At 45.3% G+C, this 16,052-nt stretch overlaps 1 protein-coding gene across 1 annotated transcript in view; it reads right to left on the reverse strand.

Moving 5' to 3' along the window:
* Nucleotides 1-16,052, reverse strand: part of tex2 (testis expressed 2) — a 42,116-nt gene that overhangs the window by 2,249 nt on the left and 23,815 nt on the right. Inside the window, exons 9-12 of the mRNA XM_071910446.2 lie at nucleotides 3,319-3,439; nucleotides 2,494-2,610; nucleotides 1,980-2,189; nucleotides 739-859 (exon numbers count right to left, since the gene is read on the reverse strand). Coding sequence (XP_071766547.2) covers nucleotides 739-859; nucleotides 1,980-2,189; nucleotides 2,494-2,610; nucleotides 3,319-3,439 — 569 coding nt within the window. The remainder of the gene's footprint in view (nucleotides 1-738; nucleotides 860-1,979; nucleotides 2,190-2,493; nucleotides 2,611-3,318; nucleotides 3,440-16,052) is intronic.

Raw genomic sequence — 16,052 nt, forward strand, 5'->3', positions numbered from 1 at the left:
CAACTACAGATTAATATGCATGTACAGCTAACAAATATTCACCAAATCATCAGATACAGGCATGAGATTACATCTGTAAACATGACAGATCTGGAACATCTTACTTGTGCACCCAACCCTGCATTGTTATGTTTTCTAACCACTGAGACTTCTGTTGACAGTCTAACTGTCTGAGCTTGGTATTTGTGGGGAGCCAGACATATACACTCACTCACAAGTGACAACACAAAGCATTGCAGCACTGTATTTTACTGGAGGCGGGATTGGAGGCGGTGGTACATAATAATAACTCCCAGAAGAGTCAGGCGGGGATAAATGTAGCTGTACAACAGAGTTGACAGAGAGACTTTGCTGCAATAGTCTGCAGGTGTGCCTCAGGCCAGTTATCTAGCAGCAGGAGTATGATTACTGTGGCTATATATGAAGAGTGGGAGAGCCACAGGCACACTGCTTTGAAGTGCGAGTTAGTGGGCAGCCGTAAATTAATCCCAGAGTCCTCTTTTATAACCTTGTTCTCCTCCTAAAATATTTTGGGTGGAGGCTTTCCCTTTGTGTCTCCTTGTTAAACAAACCTTTCAGCCCCTCAGTCAGGCCAGCTCTAGGTTTCCGAACCTCACTGTAGGTAACACCATGGGATCAGACAACTACATCTCCAATGTATGTTCCTTAATTTGATTTCCTCAAACTTGTGACTAAACATTAGCATGCACACAATTTCCCGTTTTTCTCACTGTGTACCTGGAACTCCTGGTCCAGTTTCTTCTCGATCCAGTCCGTCACATGGGCTAAAGTGACCTCCCTCTCACCCAGCTTAGGCCGCGCTTTCAGCTCCAGGTGAGGGGGACTCCGGAAACCATACCTGCCAGCAAAACAAAGGTTCATGTTAATAACAATGCAGGTTCCAAAGTCTAGAAAACAAGAGGCAATTAGGCCTTTGCCATTAGGGCTCCTGGACTGGAATGACTAGCCTGAAGGAGCGCTTTTAAATCTCTTCTTAAAACTCACTTTGATTTGACTTGCTTTTATGTAATAATCTTGTATGAATCATTCTTGAAACATTCTTTTTTGCGTTACTTTAAATGTCTGTGTTTTGCTTTTACGTTTTATGTTTTGCTTTGCTTTTATGTTTCTTGATGAACTTACAGTATTCTTTACTTTTGATTTATTTTCTTTATTTTGTTTTACTAATTCATGAAGCGCTTTATGACTGTATTGTGGAAAAGTGCTACACAAATAAAGATCTTCACTATCAGTAAGAGATTCATATAGTTCATATAGTCACAAGTTTATAAATGAAAATGTTTTAAATAAATTAAATTAAAAGTTAGAAATGAAGCATGCAACATGTATATTACAGTATCAAAGTGTAATGTGCAGGTACCTGTATGTAATCAGATAATCCAAATTTTAGATATTCCATCTTTTTATTCATATCCTTATCATATCTTATTCTTAAATGCAAAGCGTATTACAATTCAGTTGTCAATAACATCTTCACCCCGCACCACTCCTTCTCTACAAGCATGCCTGTATTTGACCAGCAGAGGGTGCAGTGTTATATTCTTAATCCAGGACTCCCATACACTGACTACACTGCAACACATTTCCTCCTTAACAAATCATTTAGTCATTTAATCTTATTTTTCTGAGGGTTAGGGTTAAGTGAAAAGGTTGCCAATAGGGAGAGATAATTCCACTTGTTTCCAATGCAACTTGGAAACAAACATCAACTTGTTTAAAGATTTTTCTTGAATCAAACATCATTTTCTTGACACTAGTGGAGTGTTCTGCCTTATTCTGAGGATATTGACACTTATTCCTAGTAAATTCCTGGAACCGGTGAAACTTTACTTGTTTTTTTACTTGTTTTAAGAAAAGTACGATTTTAAGACTGGAAATGAGAGTAAATTACTTATTTTTTGCAGGGTATATCCTAAACACACAGTTTTCAATATTCTCCCCCCTAGAAGTGAACGTACCATATCCTGTCGGTGGGGGGAGGTGGGATGTTGACGGCCAATGTCCCGCGGCACTCTTGCACCTCCACGGTGAGCAGCAGGGGTGTATTGGACACCTCCTCCATCTTCTTCTTGATGAACTCCGTCTCTGTGGCCTTCTGGAAGTACTTTGACTTGGCTATCTTGTCCACAAAGCGCATGATCTTGCTGGGCCTGTGGCCTCCCACATAACTAAGTGAGCAGAGAAGGAGGATGGAAAAGAGGAGGAGGGGAGGCAAGGAGTGAGTCAGATTCATCATTTATTCATAACAGCATCTCTTGCTGCTCAGCGCCCACGGTGGAGGGGAGTGAGTGGGTGCTACATTATATCAGCAGTAAGCTTTCAAATGTGCAGGTTGAAGTGGCTGGGTAGGCGGGAGGGTGGACCGACAGGGCAGAGCATTCTGCTTCAGCACATCAGTGCGAGTAAGCTTCTGCCCATTTCCATTCTAATTCAGATGCGTGATGATGTCAGTGCAAAGAGACACTTGCTTACCCCTCGCCTCCAGGCAGAATGGCTTTATCAGTGAGGAGTTCTGGGGGATCCTCCTCATCAGATGAGCCAGCACTAGAGGATTCCTCATCGCTGTCTGCCAGACAGTATGTCCGAGGCCTGGGCCTGTCACACACACACACACACACATGCACACACACACACACATTCATTATTACAAAGTCAGGCTCTAATGGCTTTTCATAGAATCATTAACCATTAAAACGAAATCCCATTTAATACAGCTATGCAAATTTTGCCAATTTATGTTACAATGTCCCCATTGCTAAATATCTCAGGGAATGAATCTATGCTAAATCACACTGGAACAGAAACTATAATCTGGAATACAATTTATTATTTCAGTGACAGGCGTCTATTCCACAACTCACCAGTCAGAGGACAAATCCAGTGATAAGCATCCAGAGAGGATTAGTACATGGAGAGAAGGGAGAAAGAGTCAACAGAAAAAGGAGAGGAATAGTGAAAAACAGATCTGACAACTAATATGGCTCCAAATACAAATCCACCCATTTAGCATTCAGCTCAGAGCTGTTTGTTACATCTAGGAATCGATTCTTTGTTTAACAAAAGAAGCTAATCCCTCAAACATCCTCTTATTTTGGCCCTGTCACTGAATATGCAGTGCAATACAATAACAAAGACAAAATGGGGGACTAATGATAAGCTGTGAAGAAACAATATGAAAGACTCTCAAAATCTTTAAGACTCCAAGACTTAAAAAAAATAAATCTACCTCCATTTCATAAGCCTCACCATAACCTCACACAAAAAGCAGTAAATGCTGAATGTATTTCAAAGCCTCACCACTCTTTCCCCTGCTCCCCCAGCCCCTCGCCCTCCTTCCCCAGACGGGCCAGGTTCATCTTGGTCTCCAGTGTCATGAGGAAGGAACCTGTGTAGGAGATCTCCAGATCAAACCACAGACCTGGAGAGAGAGAGAGAGAGCGAGAGAGAGAGAGAGAGAGAGAGAGAGAGAGAGATGTCAATGTCATGATTCCAACCACATTACACATCCTGTTCTGATGTCAAAATGACAATAGTTTTACATCATGTTTTACCACCATTAGCACCATTGTTCAACACCGAACAAAACCACAACAGGGTCAAGCTCACAGACTCTGTGAATGCTATTTCTGTGGACAAAACAGCAGTCTCCTGCCTGGTTTCTAATTGCAGCGTGGCCCCCCTGCAGAGCTGCCAGGAAGAGGACTTATCCTCCAGCAAACACTGGAAAGGTCAGCTCGGGGGCAACGGCGCCTCCTCATTGGCTGAGTTCGACAGGCTACTTCCTGTTCACACATCACACCTCTCAGCAGGGGACGGGAGAGGGATCCTGATTTCGACTCCCCTGCTGTTTGCTCAGTGAACCCTAACCTCTACAACTGAGCCTGCTAAGTGCGGCTTATTTTTGCTCTATCTCAATCATCCTTCCTCTTCATTTCCCACTCTCCGTAAATGCTCATTGATTTGTGTGTGTGTGTGGCAGCGGTGTCAGAGAGACGCTAAATGACACCATTAAACCAGACCACGTCAGAAAGTGTCTCCTCGCCTCTGTCTGGAACTTAGACACACGATAGAGAGAGACAGTCTGGAGGACCCTATTAATTTTGGAGTAATCAATATAATCTGCACCATTCGTACGTGTCCATGTCCGTGCGTGTGTGTGTGTGTGTGTGCTTCTGCACAAGCATGAAGCACAATATGAACATTCTAAGTCCAGTCTTCCTAACATTAAGGACTCTAATAATAAGGACTCTCTCGGTTCTCTTCTTCTTCCCACCATCAGCATGAGAGCAAAGAGATATCTATAGCATATGAAATAAAGTATAATGTAACTATAGGAAAATGTGCATAGATAACTCCCATTAAGTACACTAGTGCAGTGCCCGTTCAAAACGTTCCTGTCCGGAACGGGCGATTGCTGCTTGCAGCTTTCTCGAGAACCGCGCGTGCCCGTAACGCTCGTGCCCGTAGTGCAGCTTTCTCGAGAACCGTTCGTGCCCGTAGTGCAGCTTTCTCAAGAACCGCGCGTGCCCGTAACGCTCGTGCCCGTAGTGCAGCTTTCTCGAGAACCGCTCGTGCCCGTAGTGCAGCTTTCTCGAGAACTGCGCGTGCCCGTACCGCTCGTGCCTGTAGTGCAGCTTTCTCGAGAACCGCGCGTGCCCGTAACGCTCGTGCCCGTAGTGCAGCTTTCTCGAGAACCGCTCGTGCCCGTAGTGCAGCTTTCTCGAGAACCGCTCGTGCCCGTAGTGCAGCTTTCTCGAGAACCGCTCATGCCCGTAGTGCAGCTTTCTCGAGAACCGCGCGTGCCCGTACCGCTCGTGCCCATAGTGCAGCTTTCTCGAGAACCGCTCGTGCCCGTAGTGCAGCTTTCTCGAGAACTGCGCGTGCCCGTACCGCTCGTGCCTGTAGTGCAGCTTTCTCGAGAACCGCGCGTGCCCGTAACGCTCGTGCCCGTAGTGCAGCTTTCTCGAGAACCGCTCGTGCCCGTAGTGCAGCTTTCTCGAGAACCGCTCGTGCCCGTAGTGCAGCTTTCTCGAGAACCGCTCATGCCCGTAGTGCAGCTTTCTCGAGAACCGCGCGTGCCCGTACCGCTCGTGCCCATAGTGCAGCTTTCTCGAGAACCGCTCGTGCCCGTAGTGCAGCTTTCTCGAGAACCGCGCGTGCCCGTAACGCTCGTGCCCGTAGTGCAGCTTTCTCGAGAACCGCTCGTGCCCGTAGTGCAGCTTTCTCAAGAACCGCTCGTGCCCGTAGTGCAGCTTTCTCGAGAACCGCTCGTGCCCGTAGTGCAGCTTTCTCGAGAACCGCTCGTGCCCGTAGTGCAGCTTTCTCGAGAACCGCTCGTGCCCGTAGTGCAGCTTTCTCGAGAACCGCGCGTGCCCGTACCGCTCGTGCCCGTAGTGCAGCTTTCTCGAGAACCGCGCGTGCCCGTACCGCTCGTGCCCGTAGTGCAGCTTTCTCGAGAACCGCTCGTGCCCGTAGTGCAGCTTTCTTGAGAACCGCGTGTGCCCGTACCGCTCGTGCCCTTAGTGCAGCTTTCTCGAGAACCGCGCGTGCCCGTACCGCTCGTGCCCGTAGTGCAGCTTTCTCGAGAACCGCTCGTGCCCGTAGTGCAGCTTTCTCGAGAACCGCGCGTGCCCGTACCGCTCGTGCCCGTAGTGCAGCTTCAACGGCTCTTTGGTACGAACGAAGGGAACCGAGTCGTACTTGAGAGCCGTTCTTTTTATTGTTGTGCCCAAATTTCACTGCCTGCCCTAAATCCACTTAACCTGACGTGCCAGATGGTCTCGCATGATCGTGATCTCGCGAATCCAGCTGCCTCGCAAGGTGCTGAAATATGACCGCCGTTGCTGAATTCTTTTTTTTTACGAGAGGAGAGAGGAGAGGAGGAGAGGAGAGGGCTCCGTCTTATCTCTTTAAAAACTAACGTTATATTATTTTGCGCTACGGACGCTTCATATCCAGGTCAATTCACACACCTGCGAGTATTATTATGTTATTGTTTACAAGTAAGTAAGCCTTGTTTGAGCCGATGTGGCTCATAGGCCAGGAGCTCATCTCCTGTTTTTGTCAAAGCAGCTCAGGTGTACACACCCCAGGACAGTTCACTAGTCCATTGCAGGGTTTATACTAGTAGTATCTGTATATTTTTCTCTATTTTATTTAATTTTTCTCTATTTTTATAATATTGAAATGTTGTGCAGAAGTTGGCTGTAGTATGGGCCTTTTGTACAAAGTATTATTTTGATAAGATGTTTTACTATTTATTCTTAAAAATTTTCTCATGTGAAATGTTTTTCAGATAATTGTTTATCTATCTGATTTGCACTAAAATCTGTTTTGCACAAAAGTTCATTATACTTGTTTTTTTTTATTGTGCCAATAAAACGTTTTCTAATATTAAGTGTTGCATGAATTGCATTCAAGGCAAGGCAACTTTATTTACATAACATATTTCATACAGAGGGTAAATTCAAAGTAGTAAATTCACTGACAAAGCAGAGGGATATGGCGTCACCTTGTGTAATGTTTACAATGCAGATCATTGACATTAGGTCTGGCAATACGAGTAATTTAGTGCTGCTAAACCTAGTTCACACATACGAAATGAAATTATATTGGTGGGATGTCTAAATTTGAATCTGATCCAAATCTTACCCTATCATTATCCTAGTGATTATTTCGCAGATAAACCTAGTAACCCCCGCCCCCTAAAAAAAAAAAAAAGAAAAAAGAACGATGAGCCGTTCTTTTGAACGGCTCTCGGAAAGGAACGGAGCCATAAGATCCGGCTCCCATCAAAGAGCCGTAATTCCCATCACTAGTCCCCAGACTTCACCAGTGAGATTAAACTGCGTTTGAACCGTAGAAGCAGTTTACGGCCTTCCATTGGTTGATTCTGCTGCCAATCAAACGTGTCTGCGCTCCTATTGGCTAGTTTTACTGCCTCCGCCTCTGTTTTTTTCTCCTGTGTGTGCTCGTTCTTCTCTCTCGGGCAGTTTAACTGAGCGGGGCGCGTGCCTTTGTCCCGCTCAGCCAGTCAGAGCCTTGAAGCCCCGCCCCACTGTGATGTGACGGTGTTTATATCAAACAGCCCCCGCTGCACTCAGACACAGAGCTGAGCAGCTCACTGTTCGCTTGTTAAGTCAAAGTTTATTGAATGTGTCGCGTGTCCAAATTGTACCAAATCCGACACTGCACGTCCTTGGGTCCCCAGCAATACACCCGCCAAGTGTGAAGTCGATTGGACGAACGGTTCTCGAGATATGCGAAGGACACACACACACACACACACTCACACACACACACACACTCACACACACACACACACACACACACACACACACACTCACTCACTTCCTCGAATTAGTAGATAGATGCAGGTTTTACATGCAGGAGCACAGAGCTACTGGAGACACTATTCCCCCAAGGCTAATTATGTGCTGGGATCAAATGATAATGCTTGGTAAGTAGATCTGTGGGCGTATGGGTTCAGTAAGACAGAACGTATTAATGAGCCTTGGAGACTCGGCCGTGGAAACGTGGCTAACAGACAGGAAAAGGACTCGCGACTAGCTCCTACCACTCCATAGGAAAAGGTGCTGAGACTCTTGCCAACTCTCTTAGGTGGGCAGTCATTTGAGAAGACCTGGATATTCCCAAGATTAGATGTGAAGGATGTAAATAAGGCTACCAACCCAGAACGCGCTTAGGAAAACGCACAGAAAAACCTCAACCCTGGCTCTAGCACTTAATGACTGTGGAAGAAAATTTAACATACATGTGTTAACAGCTGAACTGGGGTCCCCTCAGGGAATGTAAGGTTTCATGATGAATGGTCACCTCACTGTAACCCTTGTGCCATAACTTACTAGGCCAGAGGTCTCTTGTCACAAGTGGCTTCTGGATGACTATCTGTAGATTCTCTAAACTAAGATATAACACATGTTGTTGTAACTCTTTTCTGTGACCTGTTCCCATGTCAGCACATTCTGTGCGTCCTTGGAAGATACTTAAACACCAGTTCAAATCTATTCTCCTTTGAAGAAGTGTATGTAGCCTCCTGCTGTGTGCATCTCTTCCTCTTCGAAGACTCCTTTTAATAAATATATGTTCAAATAAGACGAACCTCTGACTCCAGAACTTTTTCCTCAACAAATTGGCGTTGTCGGCAGGATCCCAATACAGCAAACTAGGGTAAGTACGAATTTTTATTCATCTTGCCCAGGTAATGCTTGACGGGATCCAAAAAGAACTAGGCACTAGAGTGAGCACTTATGTGGGGGCGCCCCTCAGAAAACTCTTCTCGCCCAGAGCTAGGATGCTCGGGGAGCTAGAATGATGCAGGTTACCCTTGTCTGATATCGGTCCATGGGATGGACGTAGTTTTTGACCAAAATCCTAGATCTGCTTGGAGCAAACAGGATTAAAGGGAAGACGCGATATAGGGAGGAGGATATTAAATAAACATATGGGTTCACTCACAAAGTGCAATTGGAAATAAGAAAATAAGAGTCAAAAAGAGGTTTCGCATTGAATGTATACACCCTCCCTTTGCATGTAAAGAATGCATGAACTTTTGCATGAAAAGACATAACTTATCCTATGTATAAAGTACTGTTAACATTTTCTGTTTTAAGCTTTTAAACCTTTCAGATTGAAAAGAAGGAGAGGAGAGTGGGTTATCAGTAAGTGAACAACCACAGCTGCAAATTGTAAGTCTCATTTTTGATTATTTTAATTGGAATAAGAACAATAAGGCCATTCTCTCACTGCCCTGAGCTGGAACGGTGCCTGCAGGGAGTGAGAGTTACCTTGACATTTCTTAAAGATAAAGACGAAACTTTCTGAGAAGGCATTTCATAGTGCACAGGAGTTAGTATGTGAGAAATACTTGATACTTTGTGCGGTGTTCATCTAGTTGAATAATTCCAAGGACTGCCGAGTGAGTTTTTAATGATGTCTTGATGCAATAATGTTTTCACTTTTCCCAACAGAAGCAATGTTTTAATGCTGAATTTAATGCAATGTTTTAATGCTGTATTTAATGCAATGTTTTAATGCTGGATTTGATGCAATGTCTTTGCTGTGTTATGTTGCTGAGTTCCAAGCTGTGATTTATGCTGGGGTTTTAGCGTACGGTTTTCAAAACTAGATTTAAAATAAGGTTTTATAAGGGATTTTAAACTGTGTTCTACTGCTGAGTTCTTGAGGCCGTTTGATATAAAATTTTGATTGACGTAGCAGTTGGTGTGTCGGTATAGTTTCAAAATGGGAAAGGGACAGTCAAAGTTAAAGCAGGAGTTGAAGTTGGAGTTGCCAAAGGCTGAGAAACAGAGGGCTAAAGATATTCTGAGAACCCACCAAAGAAAACATGTTCTTGTTTATCCACCAGGGTCACCAGCAGATATTGTAAGCAAAGAATTGGGACAGAATTACGTGATCCCATTCACACATGACTTAAACATAGGCACAAAAGGCTTGTGGCCAATCGAAGGGTCTTTTGCCCCAGAAAAGCTAGAATTTATGGAAGCTGTCAGCTCGATCAAAACAGTTCGGCTGGGACTATAATTATGTACAAGCATGTGTTGGGGGATGGAAAAAAGTAGCGAAAAAGCATCTAATCTCAAAGCCTAACACAACTCTAAAAGTTTCTGAGGTAGAACAAGGGAAACAAACAGTAGAGATAAAAAAGGAAAAGGAAGATAGTAAGACTATTGGGCCAGAATTGATTGAAATGATTGATAAAATTGTTCGCACCACGGCACCAGAGTCACTGCCTCATATCATGTCTGCTCTCGGGGTGAGAAATGCAGAGGTTACTAGGATACAAGACAAATATCCAGAAAATCTGTGTAAACAGGCTTCTGTAATATTGCGTATTTGGGCGCAGAAACAGAACAAAGCAACCCCTGAAAGCCTTCTGCGGCACTTGAGAAATGGTGGAATAAATTGTGATCGGTACTCAGAGAAACCAACAGTAGAAGTAAGCAGTGTCAATCTCTTTCCCAAGCAATGCGTGGAAACACCAGTAGTGTCTGATGATTTTATAGACATACTTGCATGCACAGAGGCTGTAAGGCAGCAGAGATCAGTTCAGGCAGAAAGACAGAATCAAAATGAAGACAGGGAAGGCAGTCAAGAGGGGGCCATTGGTGGGGGCGGAGCTGGGGGCGGACCTCAGTTACAGAAAAGTCCAATACAGGCCTCTAGTATCATTAGGAGAGGGCCTAGCCGCACAGAACGCATCACTAGGCGTACACACAGGCTACATTGTAAAACTGACACTGAAACTGACACAGACGAAGACAGTGAAGCCGATCTGATTCGAAAACTTAGATCGGGTCATCGATACAGGTCAGACACAGATCTTAGAAGGGCAACTACATCAAAATGGAATAAGTCTGACACAGAAAATCAGCCCCGTAAAATCAAAGGCATCCCTCCCAAAGACATTAAACTTAGAGACATCAAAGGACGTAAGGGTAAAACACCTACGTCACTCCTTCCTCAGAACCTTTCTCAGAAAATGAACGCAGCACTTGCAGAATCAACAAACACACAACAAAAACATGAGGAAGCTTCTGTAATGCTAGCTCCTAAATTAATGGTAGGAGACACACCAATTCTGAAACCGTGGACTCCAATGGAGGTACGGCAAATGCTAAACAATGCTCCAAATCCACTCACTAGGCCAACAGCATTTCATGGTTGGTTAAACCAGACAGTCGAACTATACAATGCCCTGATCCCTGATGTGCGTCAACTGTTGGCATTGGCGTACAACAAAGAATGTTGTACCTCCTCCTGGGAACGGTAAAGGGGATTGGCTAGAACAAACAGAAGGAGCAAACCTCTCCAGGGAGGAATGGATGGAAGGGACATGCCTACAGGCTTTAAAAGACAGTTCTAGGAATGCTGGAGATTTGAGCAAAGTAACAGCTTGCACACAGGGAAAACAGGAAGATACCATGGAGTTGTTGCAGAGATTCACATCAGTGTGGGAAAACAGTGCAGGTGTAAGCCTAACAGAAAATAGCCACTTGGCAGTACAAACACTTCTGAACTGTTTGCGTAATGAAGTAGCAGTCGCTTATAAATTGGCCTGGAAAACGTGGCAAAAAGAAGACTTCAACACGACAGTAACATCCATTGCCAGCATGTGTAGGGATGGCATTTTCGATAGAGGAAGTAGACCTGGGGTACTACAGACCATGGTTCAGCAACCATGGGCTCCTGAGAATCAAAATACACAGACTTATCAAAACACACAGTTCACACCCATACAGTATATACAATACACACCAAACAGACCTTTCAAGTCAAATCGAAAGAAAGATAAGTGCAGAATTTGTGGTAAACCTGGACACTGGGCTAGGGATTGTAGATCTAAAATTAGAGTGGTGCAACGACAACAGCGTGCTTCTCCCAACCATGAGCCCCAGGAGTTAGGACCAATGGTAAAACGTCTAGAAACACTTCCTAACACTCCATGCGGGCAGCTAGAGTTCGGAACGCTGGGTCAACACTGTTACAAACGTACACCTCCTCCCCAGACGGACATAGATTCGGAACTTCTTCATGTGTCACCAGTACCATCGCACCGTCACAAACCTCACCTGGCACTTTCAAAAGTCCCTGAAGAACTGTGGGCTAAACATAGTAATCACGTGGGTTTTCTCAAATCCGCACCACCTCATAAAGTCTCATTGCATGAAGGTGTCCAATTGCCGTGTCAAAAACAATACAATTTGCCTCATGAAGCTGTACATGGAATTAAACCAGTTCTTGATTCGTTGCTAGCACAAGGCGTCCTGGTAGAGACTGTAAGTCCATGTAACAGCCCGATTCTACCTATTCCGAAACCTGGCAGACCAGACGCGTGGAGATTTGTGCAGGACTTAAAAAAGCTTAACGCCGTGGTAATTCCCATTCCACCCATCGTGGCAGATTCCAACACCATTTTGTCTTCATTGCCAGCAGATTCCAAATTCTATACTGTGGTGGACTTATGCTCTGCTTTCTTTTCCATTCCATTACATGCTGACAGCCAATATTTGTTTGCTTTCACATTTCAAAACAAGCAATACACCTGGACAAGGCTCCCCCAGGGCTACACGGAGAGTCCTGCAGTGTATGCAGCGGCATTAAGACGTGATTTAGAGCATCTCCAACTGCCTCGTGGAAGTACGTTGTTGCAGTACGTGGATAACCTGCTGATAGCCTCTCCCACCGAAGAGGCTTGCGAAACAGACTCTGTTGTCCTCTTGCAATGTCTAACAGAAAAAGGTCATCGAGCCGCCCTAGCCAAGTTGCAGTTTTGCTTGCCCACTGTTTTGTATTTGGGCCATGTGCTGAGCGAAGGACAAAGACTGTTGTCCCCTGAGAGGGTGAGAGCTTTGTGCTCACTTCCACCCCCTGAAACGAAAGCACAGATGTCATCGTTCCTGGGAATGGCTAATTACTGCAGACAACGGATTTATGACTACGCTCGTCTCGATTCCATTCTCCATGCAGCAACACTGAAAGCACAGCCAGAAATCATCCAGTGGTCTCTGGCCATGAATGTCACGTTCAATGCTCTGAAACAAGCACTCACTAGTGCTCCGGCTCTTGGACTGCCTGATTACACTCTGCCTTTCCATCTATATGTCCATGAGAGAGATGGTTTTGCAACGGGGATTCTCACTCAGAAACATGGCACCAGCTACAGGCCGGTAGCATACTACTCAGCTAAACTCTGTGCTGTGGCTTCTAGGTGGCCGTCTTGTCTTAGGTCCATTGCTGCTGTAGCTTTGATGATTGAGAAGTCATCGCCCATTGTTTTGGCTCATGACTGCATTGTATTTGCTCCACACGCAGTAGTGCACCTCCTCACCACATCCGCAACACAACATATTACTGCCACGCGCCGTGCGCGTTATGAAACCATGATTCCGTCCAGTCCGCACATCACTGTAAAGTGCGCTCCCCCTCTAAGTCTGGCCACGTTTGTTCCTTTGGTAGACGACTCTGATGAACTGATGACACATGACTGCGCACACGTTGTTGACACATGCACATCGCCGCGTCCAGATCTGTTACAAACCCCTATAGGTAATTGTGACATGATCTCGTATACTGACGGGTCTGCATCCAGATGGTCAAATAATCAACACATTGCTGGTTATGCCATAGCTGATGATATTGGTGTAGTGGAAGCTCATGCATTACCTAAGGGAACCTCAGCACAGGTGGCGGAACTTTTTGCTCTCACTAGGGTGTGCATTTTGGCAAAAGATAAGACAGCCACAATATACACTGACTCTAGGTATGCTTTTGGAGCAGCTCATGATTTTGGTATGCTATGGAAAAGGAGAGGGTTTGTAACTTTGTCCGGTAAATCTATGCAACACGCAGTTTTGATCCACAATCTGCTCAAAGCAATCCTCCTACCAGCTCAATTAGCTATTGTGAAATGTGAGGCTCACACAGGTGCTTCTGATCCAGTTTCAAAGGGCAATGCCGTAGCCGAATTTGTCGCGAAACAAGCAGCCTGTGCTGCGGCCTCCGTGGTAAAGCAATATTAAAAAACTGCGCCTCCCCTGATGCCGATCCCTTCTTTTAATGATGTAGCTGGTGCCCAATCCAGTGCTGATGTACTAGAGAAGGATTTATGGATTAGGAAAGGCTGTAGTTTCAACAAGGAGTCTGGCTTGTGGCTCCATCCTGATGGTAGAGTTGTGTGTCCCCGCTCTCTCCTCCATGTGTTGGCCCAGGTAGCCCATGGCCCATCACATGTAGGATCATTCAGTCTCAATGGTTTGCACCAGGGATAACAGCAGTAAATCAGTCTGTAGTATCTAGGTGTATGATCTGTCTTCAAAACAACAAAAGTAAAGGGACCATTAAGCACGAACACTTGCCACCTCCATCAGGACCGTTTGTAAATATGCAAATAGATTTTGATCACATGCCACCATATGTTTTCTAAATGGGTAGAAGCCTTCCCCACTAGGAAAGAAGATGGCGCTACGGTGGTAAAATGCCTCTTAAAAGATATAGTGCCGAGATTTGGAATTCCAAGAGGGATAAATAGTGATAGAGGCACTCCATTCACCTCAAAAGTAACACAGCAGCTGTGTCAGGTAATAGGGATAGATTGGAAACTGCACATCCCATATCACCCACAAAGTTCTGGTCAGGTAGAAAGGATGAATGGAGTGCTTTATTCAATCAGAAGCACACCAAACAGAACAACAGGTCTGAGTCCGCATGAAGTTCTGATGGGATGGCCAATGACCACAGGTGCAAGCCCACCATTAACACCTCACAGAGCTACCCTGTTATGGACAGATGAGTTCATGAGAGAGTATCTATTCTCTCTAACTAACATCTTGAGAAAACATCATTTGCAGGTTTCTTCTAGGTTACCGGAACCCGGGGAAGAGCCGACGCATCCCTTCCAGCCAGGGGACTTTGTTCTTGTGAAAACACTTAATAAAGTCTCTCTCTCACCTAGGTGGAAAGGACCGTATCAGGTGCTGTTAACCACCAGGACAGCAGTTAAAGTGGAAGGCAAAGCTGAGTGGATTCATGCCACGCAACGCCGAAAAGCAGCGTCCAGCGAGCTGACACCAGAAGGGCCCGGGACTGCAGAGCAACCATCTGCTGCATCCTCTTCGGGATCCTCAGCGCAGGATGATGACATCCTGGGGGTAGTTTCTCCAAAGCTACACCCGACACCGCACTCAAAGGCGCTTCCTGAGAAGATTCAAGAACCTAACACTGTTCTGAATAAACTGAACAGGTCATGTCGTGCACCTCCAGGAGAAACGGTATCATCACAGAGAAATGCCAACGGTGTTCCACACACTAATATGTACATGAGATTGATGCATGACTTTGCCAACACACTCAACAGGTCAGGGTGTTATGTTTGTGCTCATATTCCACATACAACAGGAGAAGGGATGCCTTTAATTCCAAGCCCATTGTCAGGACAGGATATGGTAGGATGGGTTTGAGCAATGCAGAAAAGTCCTTATTTCGGAGGTCAGGTTGACTGTGCAGAATTCAAACAGTATCAGACACTTACTGAAGTGACCGCTACTGACCATTGTGGCCATAATGTGCGACAGGTTAATTTGACTGAATTAGCCCTCCGGAGATATAGTTTCCATTCATTACAATCGCCGGTGTTGACTTTAAACCCTTCTTATGTGCCAACTGGGCAGTACTGTATTTCTCGGTATAGGCAAGGAGAAACATCCCAAGTTTTCCTAGGTAACAGTACATGTGACTATTACATCCCATCTAGTTGTGGGGCATATGAGAGTATCCCTAAGTGGTGCCCTGAAATGCGGGTGCCATACCTACAGAGTATAGTTATAAAGTCGACCTTAAAATCTGATCCCTCTATGCCTGCAATGTTCAACACTTCATTCCTGCGGTGGCCAAGTAGTGATGGAGCGAATACTCTAACATCTACAGTGTTCGTATGTGGTAATAAAGCGTATGCCTTTCTCCCAACCAATTGGACAGGTTCCTGTTATGTAGCATATCTAATACCTCATATGTATGTTAACGAAACTCTGACCCACAGGCACTTGTATTATCCCCATCGTGTGAGGCGAGAGGATAGGATCAGTGAGGGCAGGAGATTCATGACAGGGCTACTACCATGGTACGGTGCTGTAAGTAATGCTCATGAAATAGACAGACTGGCAGCAGATTTGGAGAACCTCACGGCACAGGCCGAGGCGGGTTTTGAATCTCTGAATGAGGAACAAAAAGCTAACAGACTAGTGTCATTACAAAATAGAATGGCCCTTGATTATGTTCTGGCTTCCACTGGCGGAGTATGTCACTTAATAGGACAAGAGTGTTGTACTTACATACCAGATCCCTCTGATAATGTTACCCATGTGGTCCATCACCTAAATTCTCTGTTGAAAGACATGAAGGCGCATGATTCTCCCAGTGCAACGGTCTGGGATCTCATTGATTGGCTTAAACTGACTCTCGGCCCCAAATTGTGGTTGATATTTCATCCCCTG

The sequence above is a fragment of the Centroberyx gerrardi genome, chromosome 7 (genome assembly GCF_048128805.1).
Source record: "Centroberyx gerrardi isolate f3 chromosome 7, fCenGer3.hap1.cur.20231027, whole genome shotgun sequence".
Classification (NCBI taxonomy): Eukaryota; Metazoa; Chordata; class Actinopteri; order Beryciformes; family Berycidae; genus Centroberyx; species Centroberyx gerrardi.